The 13,447-nt window shown below is 32.3% G+C and overlaps 1 protein-coding gene and 1 long non-coding RNA gene across 4 annotated transcripts; one reads left to right on the top strand and one right to left on the bottom strand.

The window, feature by feature from the left end:
* Nucleotides 1–2,166: 2,166 nt before the first annotated feature.
* On the bottom strand, nt 2,167–4,282 carry LOC126718128 (uncharacterized). Of its 2 annotated transcripts, XR_007652840.1 has the most exons (3): nt 4,111–4,282; nt 3,759–3,823; nt 2,167–2,991 (listed from the first exon to the last, which is right to left on the bottom strand). It is a non-coding gene; the product is annotated as an uncharacterized LOC126718128 (long non-coding RNA). The 2 variants fall into 2 exon arrangements; XR_007652839.1 differs by having other exon boundaries at nt 3,759–4,282.
* Nucleotides 4,283–9,493: 5,211 nt separating this feature from the next.
* On the top strand, nt 9,494–12,054 carry LOC126718126 (uncharacterized). Of its 2 annotated transcripts, none has more exons than XM_050420200.1 (3): nt 9,494–9,646; nt 10,309–11,029; nt 11,585–12,054. In XM_050420200.1, the coding sequence occupies exons 2-3, from the start codon at nt 10,412–10,414 to the stop codon at nt 11,798–11,800; spliced, it is 834 nt and encodes a 277-aa protein (XP_050276157.1). In that variant the 5' UTR covers nt 9,494–9,646; nt 10,309–10,411; the 3' UTR covers nt 11,801–12,054. The 2 variants fall into 2 exon arrangements, with proteins under 2 accessions (XP_050276157.1, XP_050276158.1); XM_050420201.1 differs by having other exon boundaries at nt 9,569–9,732.
* Nucleotides 12,055–13,447: the final 1,393 nt, after the last annotated feature.

The raw sequence follows: 13,447 nt of genomic DNA, 5'->3' as shown, positions 1-13,447 counted from the left end.
AGCCATTGAGAGCTATTGCATCACACTTGATCTCAATCATGGGGCTCCCTTACCATAATATGAGAAATGTTACCCATAAATGGCAGATTGGTCTGGCCGTAGAATGTAGATGGCCTGATATGAACAAAAACACAGATACAAGTCCAGTTTCATAGTATACATACTAGCCTCATTTTTTTTTTTTTTTTTTTTTTTGGGTTTAGTATTATAATTTTCCAATCATTCCAATTTGAGATTTATATGTTTGTCTACTAATATTATGCATTTGCAATCTTTTGATACAACCAAAAGTTTCCATGAGGCTAGCTCCAAAAAATGAACACCAAAATAGCATTGAAAAAAAAAAAAAGAACAAATCCACACACAAACATATGATTTCAATGCTATTTTGGAGATAGTCTCATGAAACTTTTTACTGTATCAAAAGATTGCAAATGCGTAATATTAGTAGACAAACATATAAATCTCAAACTAGAATGATTGGAAAATTATAACACTAAACCCAAAAAAAAGAGCCTCATGCACGTGCGGAGTGCGTGGAATGAGGCTAATATATTGTTAAGTGGGAGTGTAAAATAAATAAGGTGTTGTAAAGGACTATTATTTTAGTAGGGTCTATTTAGTTGTTTACTTAGTTGCACTATATTTGTTAGTAGGGCAGTTAAATAGGACTCTTCATGTCCATTTTTCCTTAGTTTCAACAATATTATTAGTATCCAAAATTAATTAAGATATATTGCAAAAAAAAAAAAAAAATTAAGGACAAAAACATATTTTTAAAATATCCAACCCACTATTAAAGTGTGCCGAAAAAGATTTGGCATAACTTTTGCACATGATCTTATCTTCTGCATAGGTACTTCTTAGAAAAATGATTTATTTTTCCCCTTTCCTAATCCATATAGCCCTTTTCGAGTTTGCAAGTATTGTACAACAATCACTTTTATATTTCTTTCTCTTTTTTTTGTTTTTTGTTTTTTTAATATTCATAGTCAAGAGTACAACATCAGTTAGCAACTTAGCATAAAATAAAAGGCAAGAATGTAGCTACACAACAGTCCCAACTAAAAAGAGAAAGTCATTTGCTATTGATAACACCTTAAAATATATATTTGTTATATATTTATGTGGGCATTGTCTTCTTATTATTATGTTTAATTTGTATAATTAAGCTATGATTTGCATTAGTTTCTATTATTTATCTTTATATAATTTCTTGAATAAGATTCCATTCATTGTATATAATTTTTTATTTTTAGGAAATCGTGTGAAAAAAAATGAGTTCACAAGAGTTTGTGAGAGAATGGAGGCCAAACTAGATTAAAGAGGAGCTAAAGGACCATACTTAAATGTCTAAGGAGGTGCAGCTGGAGTGTTTGGGTTGTTTACCATGTTTGGAAGCTTCAAATAAGGAAAGAAATCAAAGAGGCATAATCTAAAAAGGAAAAATCAAATTTGAGCACTGGTCAGTATTTTGGGTGTATCTCTCTCCTCAAAAATCCAATTGACTCAAGGCTAGATGGGCTGGAATCATGACTTAAATATATACAACTTTCTGGGTTTGAGCTTTTCGAAATTCACAATTTTTGAAGCTTGAAATTAACTCACAAGTTGCTACTATAAATCTGGACGAAAATTAAATAGTAAAAGTTTTATTTTTCTTTGTACACTTTTACGTTAGGGGTTTGAAGGGAGGGCGTGGAGAACGAATTTGGCAGAAAAAAACTTGTATTTTCTTTTCTCTAATGGCAGCCTAAACTCTTTGTTAGGGCTAGGGGGTATATTTCTTCTATATAGTATGAATATTCAATGTGAGTCTTTCTAAGAGTTTAGACAACAAAATGTTTGATTGTTCAATTAGATTTCTTTTGATGTATTAGTTCTGCCATGCTTTCAATAAGTTCAATCATGTTTTTCTTATTGTTTAGATGAATTTATATTAGTTTCAAATATAAATAAGGTTTTAAAGTGAATGGTTTTTTCTGAAAACTATTCGAACCAGATTATTAATCTAGGTTATCATGCATTCTTAATTGTCTCGGTTCAATTGAATCATAAGTTTTTAATTGTTTAAGAACAATAAATTATGAAATAAATATTTTGTTAGATCACAAAGAATTTCATATCGATATAAGAAAATACCCCAATGCCCTGGTATTTAAAATATTGATTTAAACTAGTCACCAAGCAAAAAAATATTACTTTTGTTATTCATCCAAATTGTTGTTTGATTACATTGTCTTTGAATTTATCTTACTCCTTGTGGTTTGATCTCAGTACTCTAAGAATTATATTGCTATGATCTACTGCATTTGGGAGTGAGCAAGCAGCTATGATAAAATATGTAGCTTTTATATTTTACTTCGGTGTTGAAATACTAGTAACACCTAACTCTTCTTTGCTATAGTATTTGAGCAAGTAGTCCTAATTTCAAACCTTGTCTGTGCTCTACCACCCAAGATCATTTGCTTTCTTAAGCACTCTCTTATCAGCCATTCTAAACCATATTCCTTCCATTTGCCAGCCTATGTTGAGTAAGCTATCTAGGAACCCTTGTGTTTTGATATAAGGCCTCTACTTAAGCATTACCTAGAAGAATAATGATCTTTATAAATCCTTTGTTTCTTACTATTCGAGAGCTTTAACAGCCAAACAATTAATTGCCACCTTGTCCAGAGTTTCCCAAATATCGTAGCCAGCTATGATCCCTTTGCCTTCTTGATCTTTGCAAATGAAACTTGACCCTTCCAATCATTTATTCTTTGATCTTCAATCTGACACTAAAAGAATACCTTGCCAACTTATACATTCAATGAAGCCTTGATTTAGCTTCCCCTTAATAGATTTTTGTGAAGAAACCCATTACTTACTAAAGGCTTCCGTGCAAGTGCAAAGAAAATTTCATCAGAATGCCATAACAGCTTCAACGTTGATGCTTATTCCATTAATTTTTTTTTTCTCCCTGAAATACCATGGGTTCCATAGGTTTTCCTGCAAAAATGAATGAGAAATCAAGATATTCCTTACTATTATCATTTATCAATAACCCTGAAATGCACACTAAAAATCTGAGCATTCGCTAACATGGAAAAGCATTTGAATGTATCTACGCATTGAAAGTTGATCCACAATGGAAGAAAGAACAGATCAACTGCAACACAATCAAGCCTAGAAACCAAGGTACCACTGCTATCTGCTACTGTTCCAGCCAAAGATATTGGGAGCAATCCCTAATGATTCCATATCTCTAATTTGATTAATTACTTCAGAGTGCTTCATTCTTGCAATGGCACCCAACAATTGATTAAAATCCACAATGGAGGGGAAAGGGTGCAAGTGAAGCACTGTATCAAATAGAAAAAGAACAAACCTCTCAAACCATCTTCAGCAACTATACCAGATGGATTTATGTTAAAAACTATAGGTTTTTCCAATCATAATTATTTAGGAACTACAAAAACTAACTGCAAACATTATTTAAAAACTCTCAAATAAAATTGGAAGTGAGATGCTTAAACACATAACAAACCCAAATGGTCCCTCCAATGAGGGGTTTTTCCATCCTACAAAAAAAACAATTTGATCTAGATGAAACGTTGTAACATATGTCAATAGAACAGATAACAGAACAAATAAGAGAAGAAAAAGGCATAATTTCAAAACCCAGCAATGTATACAAAAAGGGAAAATTAAGAAAAAGATAGTAATTGATAATTCTTAAACAAAATTAATTCAAAAGGGTGAGGCAATAGGCTAACCTTTTCAACCTTGCGTTCAAATGTGACGCCTTCACAATTCTCTTCTCCTTTCCCTGATTTCTTATCTGTGTCATTCATTTCAATTTTGCATAATATTACACCATTAGGAAAAAAAAATGAGAAGGTTGAAAGGAAAAATATTGATGATTTTAATTCCCAAACATCTCATCTTGCCATCCTTATCTATAGATGATACTGCTAGTTGAATAGTATAGATGATACTCTCTACTATGGAACTCTTTCTTTCTCAATTCCACAACCTCAGTTTATTTTTCACCCACCAAACAATCAAACCCACTAATCAAATCCAACTAAACCAAAAAAATTCTCTATAAAAGAAACTATACCAAACCTTTTTAGAGGAAAAACCTCTGAGCAAAGAGTTGTTGTCTGTGTGGCTGTATGGCTGTGGATTGCCATGGTTGTGGTCTGAAAAGAGAAATGGGGAGTAAAATTTTAGAAACCGTTTGATTGTGGCCTTGTGGGTAAGAATGAGTTTTCATTTTTTGATAGAGGTGGAGGTGGTAAGATTGAGTTTGGATAACTGGTTGGCTATATGTTTTGAATTATATGTGGGTTTTTTTTTTTTTTTTTCTTTTTTTTTTTTTGAATTGTTTTTTTGATAGGAACTGTGGGCATAGTTGTCAGTATCGTATGATATGTGATATGTATTGTATTGTATGTAAAAAATTTTGTATCGTATCGGCATATCGTAAATGCTTATAAATCGTATGATATAGTGTGCGTATCGTATAAATCGTATCATATTGTAAAATTATACATATCGTACAATATATATAGACAAATACTTTAAAATGAGATTTTTTGTGAAAATTTGTACTTTTATTTAAATATAACAAGTTGTTAGACTTGTTTTTAGTAATAAATTATTAGTTTACTTAATTTAGCCTACTAAAATAACATATTCATAAGTTTTTTTTCCCTCTCTCCTGCAATTGGACTATACAGTACACATTTACCTTTCACCTTAATATTTAAAAATTTATTTAATTTTTTTTTATCGTTATTGTTATAAGTCCAAGAAACTAGAAAGCCAAAAAAAAAAAAATTATAGAAAAATTATTAAAATAAAAAGAACAAGAGATAGTAAATGTTAATGACGAATAATGATGAAAAAATTTTTAATGAAGAAATAAATTTGCAAAATTATAAACATGATGATAGCGTTGACTTTGATGAGGTTGATTAGGCAATTTGATGAAAATAAATTATTATTTTTGAGTCATTTGTAATATATTATCACTTTTGAATTTAAGTAATTTGAATGTGTATGTTATGAACAAAATGCTAGTTTGATTTATTTAGTTAGTTTGTTAAATATTGTTGGAGGCAGTTTTTGTGCGTAGCCATGTGTCTTTCGCTGGAGGTGTCACTTTGCTAAATCCGGATTTGTTTTGGGGAGTTCAATCCGGAACTCAACATTGGGCCGCATAGATCAATGGCTTCTGGTGCATTTTTAAGCCTACAAAATAGATAAAGCCCAAAGTCTAAAAATCATGATAATGGTTGAAATAAATAAATAATATGTTTAATTGAATAGCTTTGATTAAATGACAAGTTGAACATTATTGTTATGTGTGTTAAGTGATGTCCAATATTATAATTAATTAAGTATCATATGTCCAACAATGGGATGGGTCCAAAATAGTCCATATCCAGCTACGGTTTATGGTTCATGTTCAACATAATAAGGTATGTCCAGCAATGGTCTATGTCCAAATAATGTATGTCAAATAGTTTATGTCCAAATAATATATATCCAGTAGTGGTTCATGTCCAAATAATATATGTCATGTAGTTTATATCCAGTTATAGTTCATGTCCAAATAATATATGTCGATCAGTAGTATATGTCTGAATAATATATGTCCAGCGGTGGTTCAAGTCCAAATGATAATTGTCCAACGGTGGTTTATGTCCAAATGATATAAGTCTGGTAGTGAGATGAATTCAATTTATTAATATACATATTTATTAATGAAGCATTAGTGAATCCATGTTTATTAAATAACGAGATAATATTAAAGTAGTTTGCATCCAGCAGTGCAATAATGATGAGTTAACGTATACTTAATAATGTAATCTTGGAGATAGAGAAGCATTGACTTATCTTGTATGTTTCTAACTCTAGTCATCTAGCATTACTTTATTCTTTATATGATTTGTGGCTCCAATCGTATAGCATTGGTGAGCTGATAACATTCCAGCAGCATAATAATATAAGTACAACGGTATAATGATAATAAAATAAAATATATTCAATAATGTAAATATATTCAATAAAGATATAATAACTTATCTTCATAGATTTTGTCTCCAACTGTATAACATCAGTGGACTTATAACATTTCAGCAGCATGGTAAAATGAGTCTAGCGATGTAGTATGATATTGTGAGTCCTTTCATGGTGACTTCATGATTAAAGGGGAAAAATGGGTGCAACTGGAGGGAGAGAGAATATTTCCAGCCGTGTGCAAAGGTTGGTTAAATTTGTCCCCATTATCATGCACTTAAATGAAATTTCCCTTGATGATGCTCTTTTAGTTTTTAGTAAGATATAAGTGATATTGCCTTCTATGAGAAGGGCTTTTAATATTATGTTCTTGGATGGGTATTTTGTATCTTTTAAGATGTATGGAGATTGTAAGAAATATATATGTTTTGTAAGATATGGTGTTTGTAAGATATATAAGAAATAAATATATGTGAGAAGTATGTATGGATAGTTTGTGAGGAATGTGTTTATAAAATATATGGAAGTGTGAGATAGATAATATGAAGGTTAAATATAATAAATACATGAGCTTATAGTTGCTGCTGGAGTGGTTTTTTGTGTTATGTCATGGGTTATGTTGCTTTCTAAGAAGAGAGGTATTGTTAGAGAAATAGAGAAAGAGATGGAGATGTGTTTATGGGCATCAAAATGATGATATTTCAGATTATTAAGTGTGGGAGAGATGGGTAGTAGTGTTGTAATATGTGTGTTGTGTTTTTATCTAAGAAGAGAGATTTTGTAAGAGAGATGGAGGAGTAAGGAAATGTTTAGAGATATGGGTAGCAAGATGATGAAGTTTCAGAACAAGAGTGTGAGAGAGAAATGGATGGTGTATAATGATCCCGTGAGTTGTGTGTTGCTTAGTCCTCTTTATATAGAGCCAAGTATGTAACTAAGTTTGAATTAGTTGAAGGGAAAATTAGCAAATAAGGAAAGGTTTTTGGCAAAACAAGTGACTTACTTAGTTGGTTTTTTTTTGTTTTAGCTAAAAGAAGAAATTTTGAGCCTTTAATGCTGTTGGAGTTGCTATTACAACTGTCAGTTCTACAGCAGTAGCTACTGCAGTACCTGACATTGCTGGATGATGTCATCTAAATGACATCTTCTGCTAGAGGAAAATATTTAGCATTAAATTCATGGTGTTGGCTGAAAATGGTATGATATCTTTTATGAGATCCTTCTATTTGTGGTATTGCAGCTAGAGGCTAAAAATTTGGCTTAAAATGGTAGGATTTCTTTTATGGGATCCTTACTTCTTTTGGTATAGCAGGTAGTTGCTGGGATTGACCATTAATGGGCAAGTGATGTCATTTTAGAACATGTGTCAACTACCTAAGTTGCTACTGGAGCTATTGCAGTTGCTGCTAAAGCTATTGTAGTTGCTGCTAGAGTTACTACAGCTTCTACTGGAGTTGTTGTAGTTTCTACTGGAGCTATTGCAGCTTCTGTTAGAGTTAAGGTAGTTTATGCTAGAACTGTTGCTAGTATTTTTGGCTAAGTTTCCTCTTTTGGAAGGTTACATGTTTAGTCTATGGCTTTATTACAATATAATTTTGGTAAGTAATAAACTAGTTGGTTGATATTTGACGAAGTTTAGAGATGTAATTATGGTCTCTTTATGTTTTAACCAAATCTTGGAGAGCATTTAATGCTAAATATGAGATATTAATATAGATTTAGCCATGTGCTTGTGATTGATTTAAATGAAAATAATAATATAATTTATATGAAATAATATAATTACATTTTTAAACTTATATTATACGATGAACATTAATTTTTATGTAAAGAGCATGAAGAATTTTATTATCTTAAGTATTATATGATATAAGAAGCTTACCAGATGCTACCTATTGCACACTGGTCTGTTAGAGTTCAAGGAATTGGGGAAGACATGCCAAGCAACATGTTTTCCTTTATCAACTTTAAACCGCTAGAGTTTTACTGAACATATTTCTTGGCCCTTCAAACCATGACTCCCAAAATCCCCTCGATGAGACTCATGAGCTTGGATCATGAGCCGAAAATGAAATGATGTGTCATGAGCTTGAACCATGGGCTTTGTTGAGATAATTTCGCCATGGGTTTTGGACTGTGGGCTTTGGCATCATTTTGTGTAAATATAGGCTTTTTTGGGTTTTAAAGTAGATTTTCCAAAATCCATGATAATATTGATGTGGTGCGGGTTGCCAATGAAATAAAACCATGTGGCGTGAAAAATTTGTCCTCAACAAATATTATTACATAAGTGATAAATAAATTAGTCATTAGTTGAATATATTCCAAATTTATAATGAATATTCCCTTTATATATGTATATTTATAATTTTTTATAAATTTTATTAAGTGTTTGTGTATTTTACAATACACGATACGGAAAAATTAAAAATCGATTCACATTTTGACAACTATGACCGTGGGTAGTTGGGGCATTTCAATCCTATTTTATAGGCAATATTTTTGCAAGAGCTAAAAGATGTATTTTTACAAATTATCCTTTAATTTTTTCTGTACTTAACTTAAGGGAATATGTATATTTTTGAACTAAGGAAATGTCTATACCAAACAGGGGAAACCCTTTAAATAATAGTATAAATGAGCTTTAGGACTAGTCTACTCCTATAGCCTAGGATTAGGTCACTATTATTGTTTTTTTTTTTTTTTTTTTTTTTTGAGGGCTGGTCACAATATTCAGGCCTCGTGTCTCTCAGTTGATGGAAATGCTTATCGTTTAATTGGGCATTAATACTTCTCATGCATACTCAGGAATTAGGAGTAATTATTTTCATTAAAAAAATGAGTAATTATACATTTACGGTCACAACCTTTTTTCTCATAACAAATTTCATAATTATTTGATGTAGTAATTTTTATTTTTTGGAGAAGATGTATGATGTAGTTGATTATTAGAGATGGACATAATTAATACTCATGGACTCATGTTTTTTATATGAGAAAAGTTAACAGATACTCTAAAAATATTGGTTTAAGAAGTATTTTTTTAAAATAAAAAATTACAGAAAAAAGAAGTAATTGATTCTTTAATAGATTTTTTTTTTCTTTTCTATAAAAGTGATATTAAAATTTTTATAAAATAGTTTATTAATCATATCCATTTTATATTAGTCATATGTCCATAGTTGACCACTTCAATAATTGTGATTTTGATTCTAATAACAAATTCATACTATAATTATTTGAATTTTGGAGTAGTTGATTGTTTGTGGTGGACATAACTAATACTCATTCGCCCATATTTTTTTTTATCTATCAATTGCTTTAAAAGTTGTGATTTTTTTTTTAATTGTGTTAGTGCATTATTGTTGTACAATCTATAGCAGAGACCAAAAGAGAACGTGAAAAGCCCAACGTGGCACATAGCCGTAGAAGTTGCACGTGTGGGACCATAATTTCCCCACGTAGAGTGTCACCCACGTGTCACCCCACTATAGCCCCACGTTCAAATATCCAAAGCAGTAGTCACCACCCGCTGTGTTATTTTTAACGCAAATCCTCTCCCATGACTGTTTCTTATCTTTTCTTTCGGGGCTTTCGATGTTGAATGAATCATACATGTTCTTACACTGCATCTGTAAGATCTATTTTTTCGTTTTTGGTTCTATTGGGTCTAAATTTCTTTCTATTTCTAAATTTCTATCTATTTGCCCCTAAACAAAGGTAATAATTTCTTTTTGTTAAAGCTAGTGGGTATAATTTTAATACATATATATGTTCATTCTTCTGGTTGCCTTTTGTTTTTACAGTCACTAAATTTCTTGCTTGATTTTTTTTTTTTTTTTTTTTGAGAAGAATTTCTTGCTTGATTAGTATGATGTTGATGTAGCATTCTTGATGTAAGTGTTGTACCCTTTTGTTAACAACTATTGATTGGATCATCCTTCTCAAAAAAAAAAAAAAAAAAACTATTGTTTGGATCACATTCCTTCTTTTTAAATTTTGTCTAGTATCAGTAATAGATGCCAATTCTTACGTGGGGTTAGTCAATTTTTAGACACGATTGGTTGGCACCTTTAATTGTGTCTCCAACTTGACCCATTCATGGTGGCTTCCATTTTTATGAGTCATAAATCAACCCTAATTTTTGCCTGTTGAAATAATATCCTTGTTTTAAACAATTAGGACATTTTCTTTTTCAATCCCATATTGTGCTTGTACCAACTCTTGTTTTTAATCTTATTATCATCCATGTACATCAGTAGCATAATAATATTGCAAGCAAAATTTTATTCTCAGGTTTCAATAACAAGAAGAAGATTCCAAGTCTTGAATCCCAGAAAGCAGCCAAATCAATCAAGCAAGAAACAACAACAATACACTTAAGCCAAGGAATTAGAAAATGTCGGGTGTAACTCTCTCTATGGCTCCTCGATCGGAGCCTGACAAAACCACCACTTCTGAAACAACAAAACCCCAACAAAAGCCAATTTCTCAGCAGCAGCAACAGTCTGTGATGGGTGGTGTAATGGGATCACTGCGTGTAATAGAGCTCCAGCTCGTAGCCTTTATCATGGTTTTCTCAGCTAGTGGTCTTGTCCCACTTCTTGATTTAGTCTTTCCTGCCTTTGCCTCTGCCTATCTTCTAGTTCTCTCTCGGTTGGTCTTCCCTGCCCATGGTAGTGTCAGCTCTGGATCACAGGAAATTTTCCAGGGAAGCAGATTCTTTAGGTTCTATGTGGTTGTGGGAACCACAATAGGGCTTTTCTTGCCCCTGGCATACGTTTTGGGTGGGTTTGCTAGAGGAGATGAACATGCAGTTCGATCAGCAACACCTCACTTGTTCTTACTCTCTTTTCAGATACTCACTGAGAACATAATTAGTGGGTTGTCTTTGTTTTCACCACCAGTGAGAGCATTGGTTCCATTGCTCTATACAGTTCGGAGGGTCTTTGTAATCATTGATTGGATAAAGGACGTGTGGGTTAACAAAACACTGCCTGCAAATGCCCAACTTAAGGTAATTTTTGTTTCTCAATACTCCTTATTTGAAATGGTTCTATTGAGATATTCTAAGAGATAAAATTTTAACTATGAAATCAATTCTCTCTATCCTATTTTGTAAATTTGTGCCATTTGGCATTTTGGCGTTGCTCTAGGAAGTAGAATATATTAGTACTTTAATTAATTGATTTATTTATTTATTATTATTATTGGAGCTTATTGCTTAGAATTGTCTACACTAGCTACTACTCAAACCCCTCCCATCCTCTTCAGCCACTAGGTACTAAGTGCCAATAAACCATATCAATGGTCAGCAGAAAGTATTTGTGCTTGTAAAGCTTGAGTTTTTGTAAATTATATTAAATAGTGTTTCAAAATTATGGATTCATGAAGTGTGAACAATGAATTGAATATTTTTTTCCCCCTAAAAGCTCCCAATTTCAACTCCAACCTCAAAGCTTACTCCTTAAAACCAAATTCCAACTTTTTTTTCAAGAGGAACTACTTCTCATTAAATTTATTTACTCTTTTATGAGTTAATGATCTGATTGATTTTGTGTTGGTGGTGTAGAACATTGCTTGGTTTTGGTTCGGGAGGAGCCTTGCAGTTGCCAATCTAGTGTATTTCTCAATCAACCTGTTCGGGTTTTTGATTCCACGATTCCTTCCAAGGGCCTTTGAGAGGTATTTTAGGGAAAGGGATGAGATTCATGCCAAGACTGCGGAAGACAAGCGTTCTGCAGTTATTAACAAATCCCAGCCAACAGATAATAAGAAGGCAGATTAGTGCTTTTCTTGCTTGGTCCCATGTAGTATGAATATAGTTTTGGGAAGGAACAAAACTATATTCAAGAAGGCAGATTAGTGCTTTTCCACTTCCTAGTAAGGTTCAAGAATTTCTCAGCAATGCAAAATCAGTATTTATTTTCTTATCAAATAACACGACAATATATAATTATATGCTACTTGTATGTATGATTATGACAGCAAGACTCGTGATCATTGCCAAGCTTATTAGTGAGCCATTCTTTTCTTGATCAAGATTGTATGTTTCTTATTCAGCAAAAAAAAAAAAAAACACAAGATTGCATGTTTCTTAATATGCAATGCATGGCCTAGTTAATACCAGCTAGCATTTGGAACGTGACTGGGTTCCGAAAGTGGATTTAGGCAAGCAAAGGAGCTATTTGTTTGGTAGAGGCTCAATAGTTAATACCATTGCCACTCCCTCCTCTAATGCTTTCACATACCCCTTATAAAGTTATCTAAAACATGGGTTTTGTTAACATATTAGAGGCATTCGCAGTAGTGTGAATTTTCTACAAAGATATATCCATCAAATAAAGGATTTCTTTGATATTGTGATATCCATATCAGTAGGTTTTATTCTTGCACGGTGATTTTCTGCCAAGTGAATTGCATTATGAATGTAGCATCATGCAAGCTGATTAAAAAAAAAGTATTTGATAAAGATAGTAAAATTAAAAAAGCTGAGTGTTAATCTCTTTTTTTTTTTTTTTGTGTCACCAGGTGTGCTCTGTCGTTGCCTTTGACAAGCATAGAGGAGTGAGATGCGAGATTAGCTGAAATTAAAGTGCGTTTTATCTTTAGAATAATAAAGGGTGAAGTTGGGTTTTACAGAAAAACTGAGGGTAAATTTAGGAGAAGCGGACAGTTTTTCAATGGCAATATTTTAGTTTCGACTAAAGCGATTGTTGCTTTTTGCAATTGCCGCTTGGCAGGTGCCACACAAAAATGTAAGAAAACACGTTTAGGGACACTTGTTTAAAATTTTTCACCAAAACACACAATTTCACCTTTTTGGGTTGGCTAATGTGCTTTATGGGCCCAAAAAGCTGAAGAATGGATAGTTAACAAGGCCTCAAAGACAAATGGCTTTGTGGGTTGGCTAACGTGCTTTTTGGGCCCAAAAAGCTAAACCAAAATGGACAGTAACGAGTCCTCTAAGTGCCCGTTTGGTTCAGCGTTTGAGGCCCAAAACGCGTGTTTTCAAAAAAGCCAGCCCAAAAATAGTGTTTGGTAAGTAATAAACGCAACTTTTTGGAAAAAAGTTGCGTTTTAGATTTGTGAAGAAACGCGCGTTTGAGTTTATGGAGCTCTGGAGGTCCATAAACAAAAAGCTCATGCGCGTTTTCAAATTGATCCGTTGGGCTCTTTCAAAAATAACCAAATTACCCTTGATAAATCATCAGCTCTCATCTCATCTCTCTGCTCTCCCAACAAATTTCCATATCCAAACACAAAAAAATCTATAACAAATTCCCAAATCCAAACACAAAAAAATCTATAACAAATTCCCAAATCAGCTAAGGAAAAAAAAAAAAAATCAATCCCTTGCAAATTAGGATTCCTCAAAATGCAAAAAAAAAAAAAAAAAAAAAAAAAAAAAAAAAAAAAAAAAAAAAAAAAAAAA

The sequence above is a fragment of the Quercus robur genome, chromosome 3 (assembly GCF_932294415.1).
Source record: "Quercus robur chromosome 3, dhQueRobu3.1, whole genome shotgun sequence".
In the NCBI taxonomy this organism is placed as follows: domain Eukaryota; kingdom Viridiplantae; phylum Streptophyta; class Magnoliopsida; order Fagales; family Fagaceae; genus Quercus; species Quercus robur.
Note: the sequence above shows the minus strand (reverse complement) of the source record. Positions and strands in the feature narration are given on the sequence as shown.

Bases quoted from the DNA above. Each gene is read 5' to 3' on its own strand.
- LOC126718126 (XM_050420200.1), top strand. From the start codon at position 10,412: ATGTCGGGTGTAACTCTCTCTATGGCTCCTCGATCGGAGCCTGACAAA. The intron at 11,030-11,584 runs GTAATTTTTGTT...TTGGTGGTGTAG, and splicing joins CTGCAAATGCCCAACTTAAG to AACATTGCTTGGTTTTGGTT.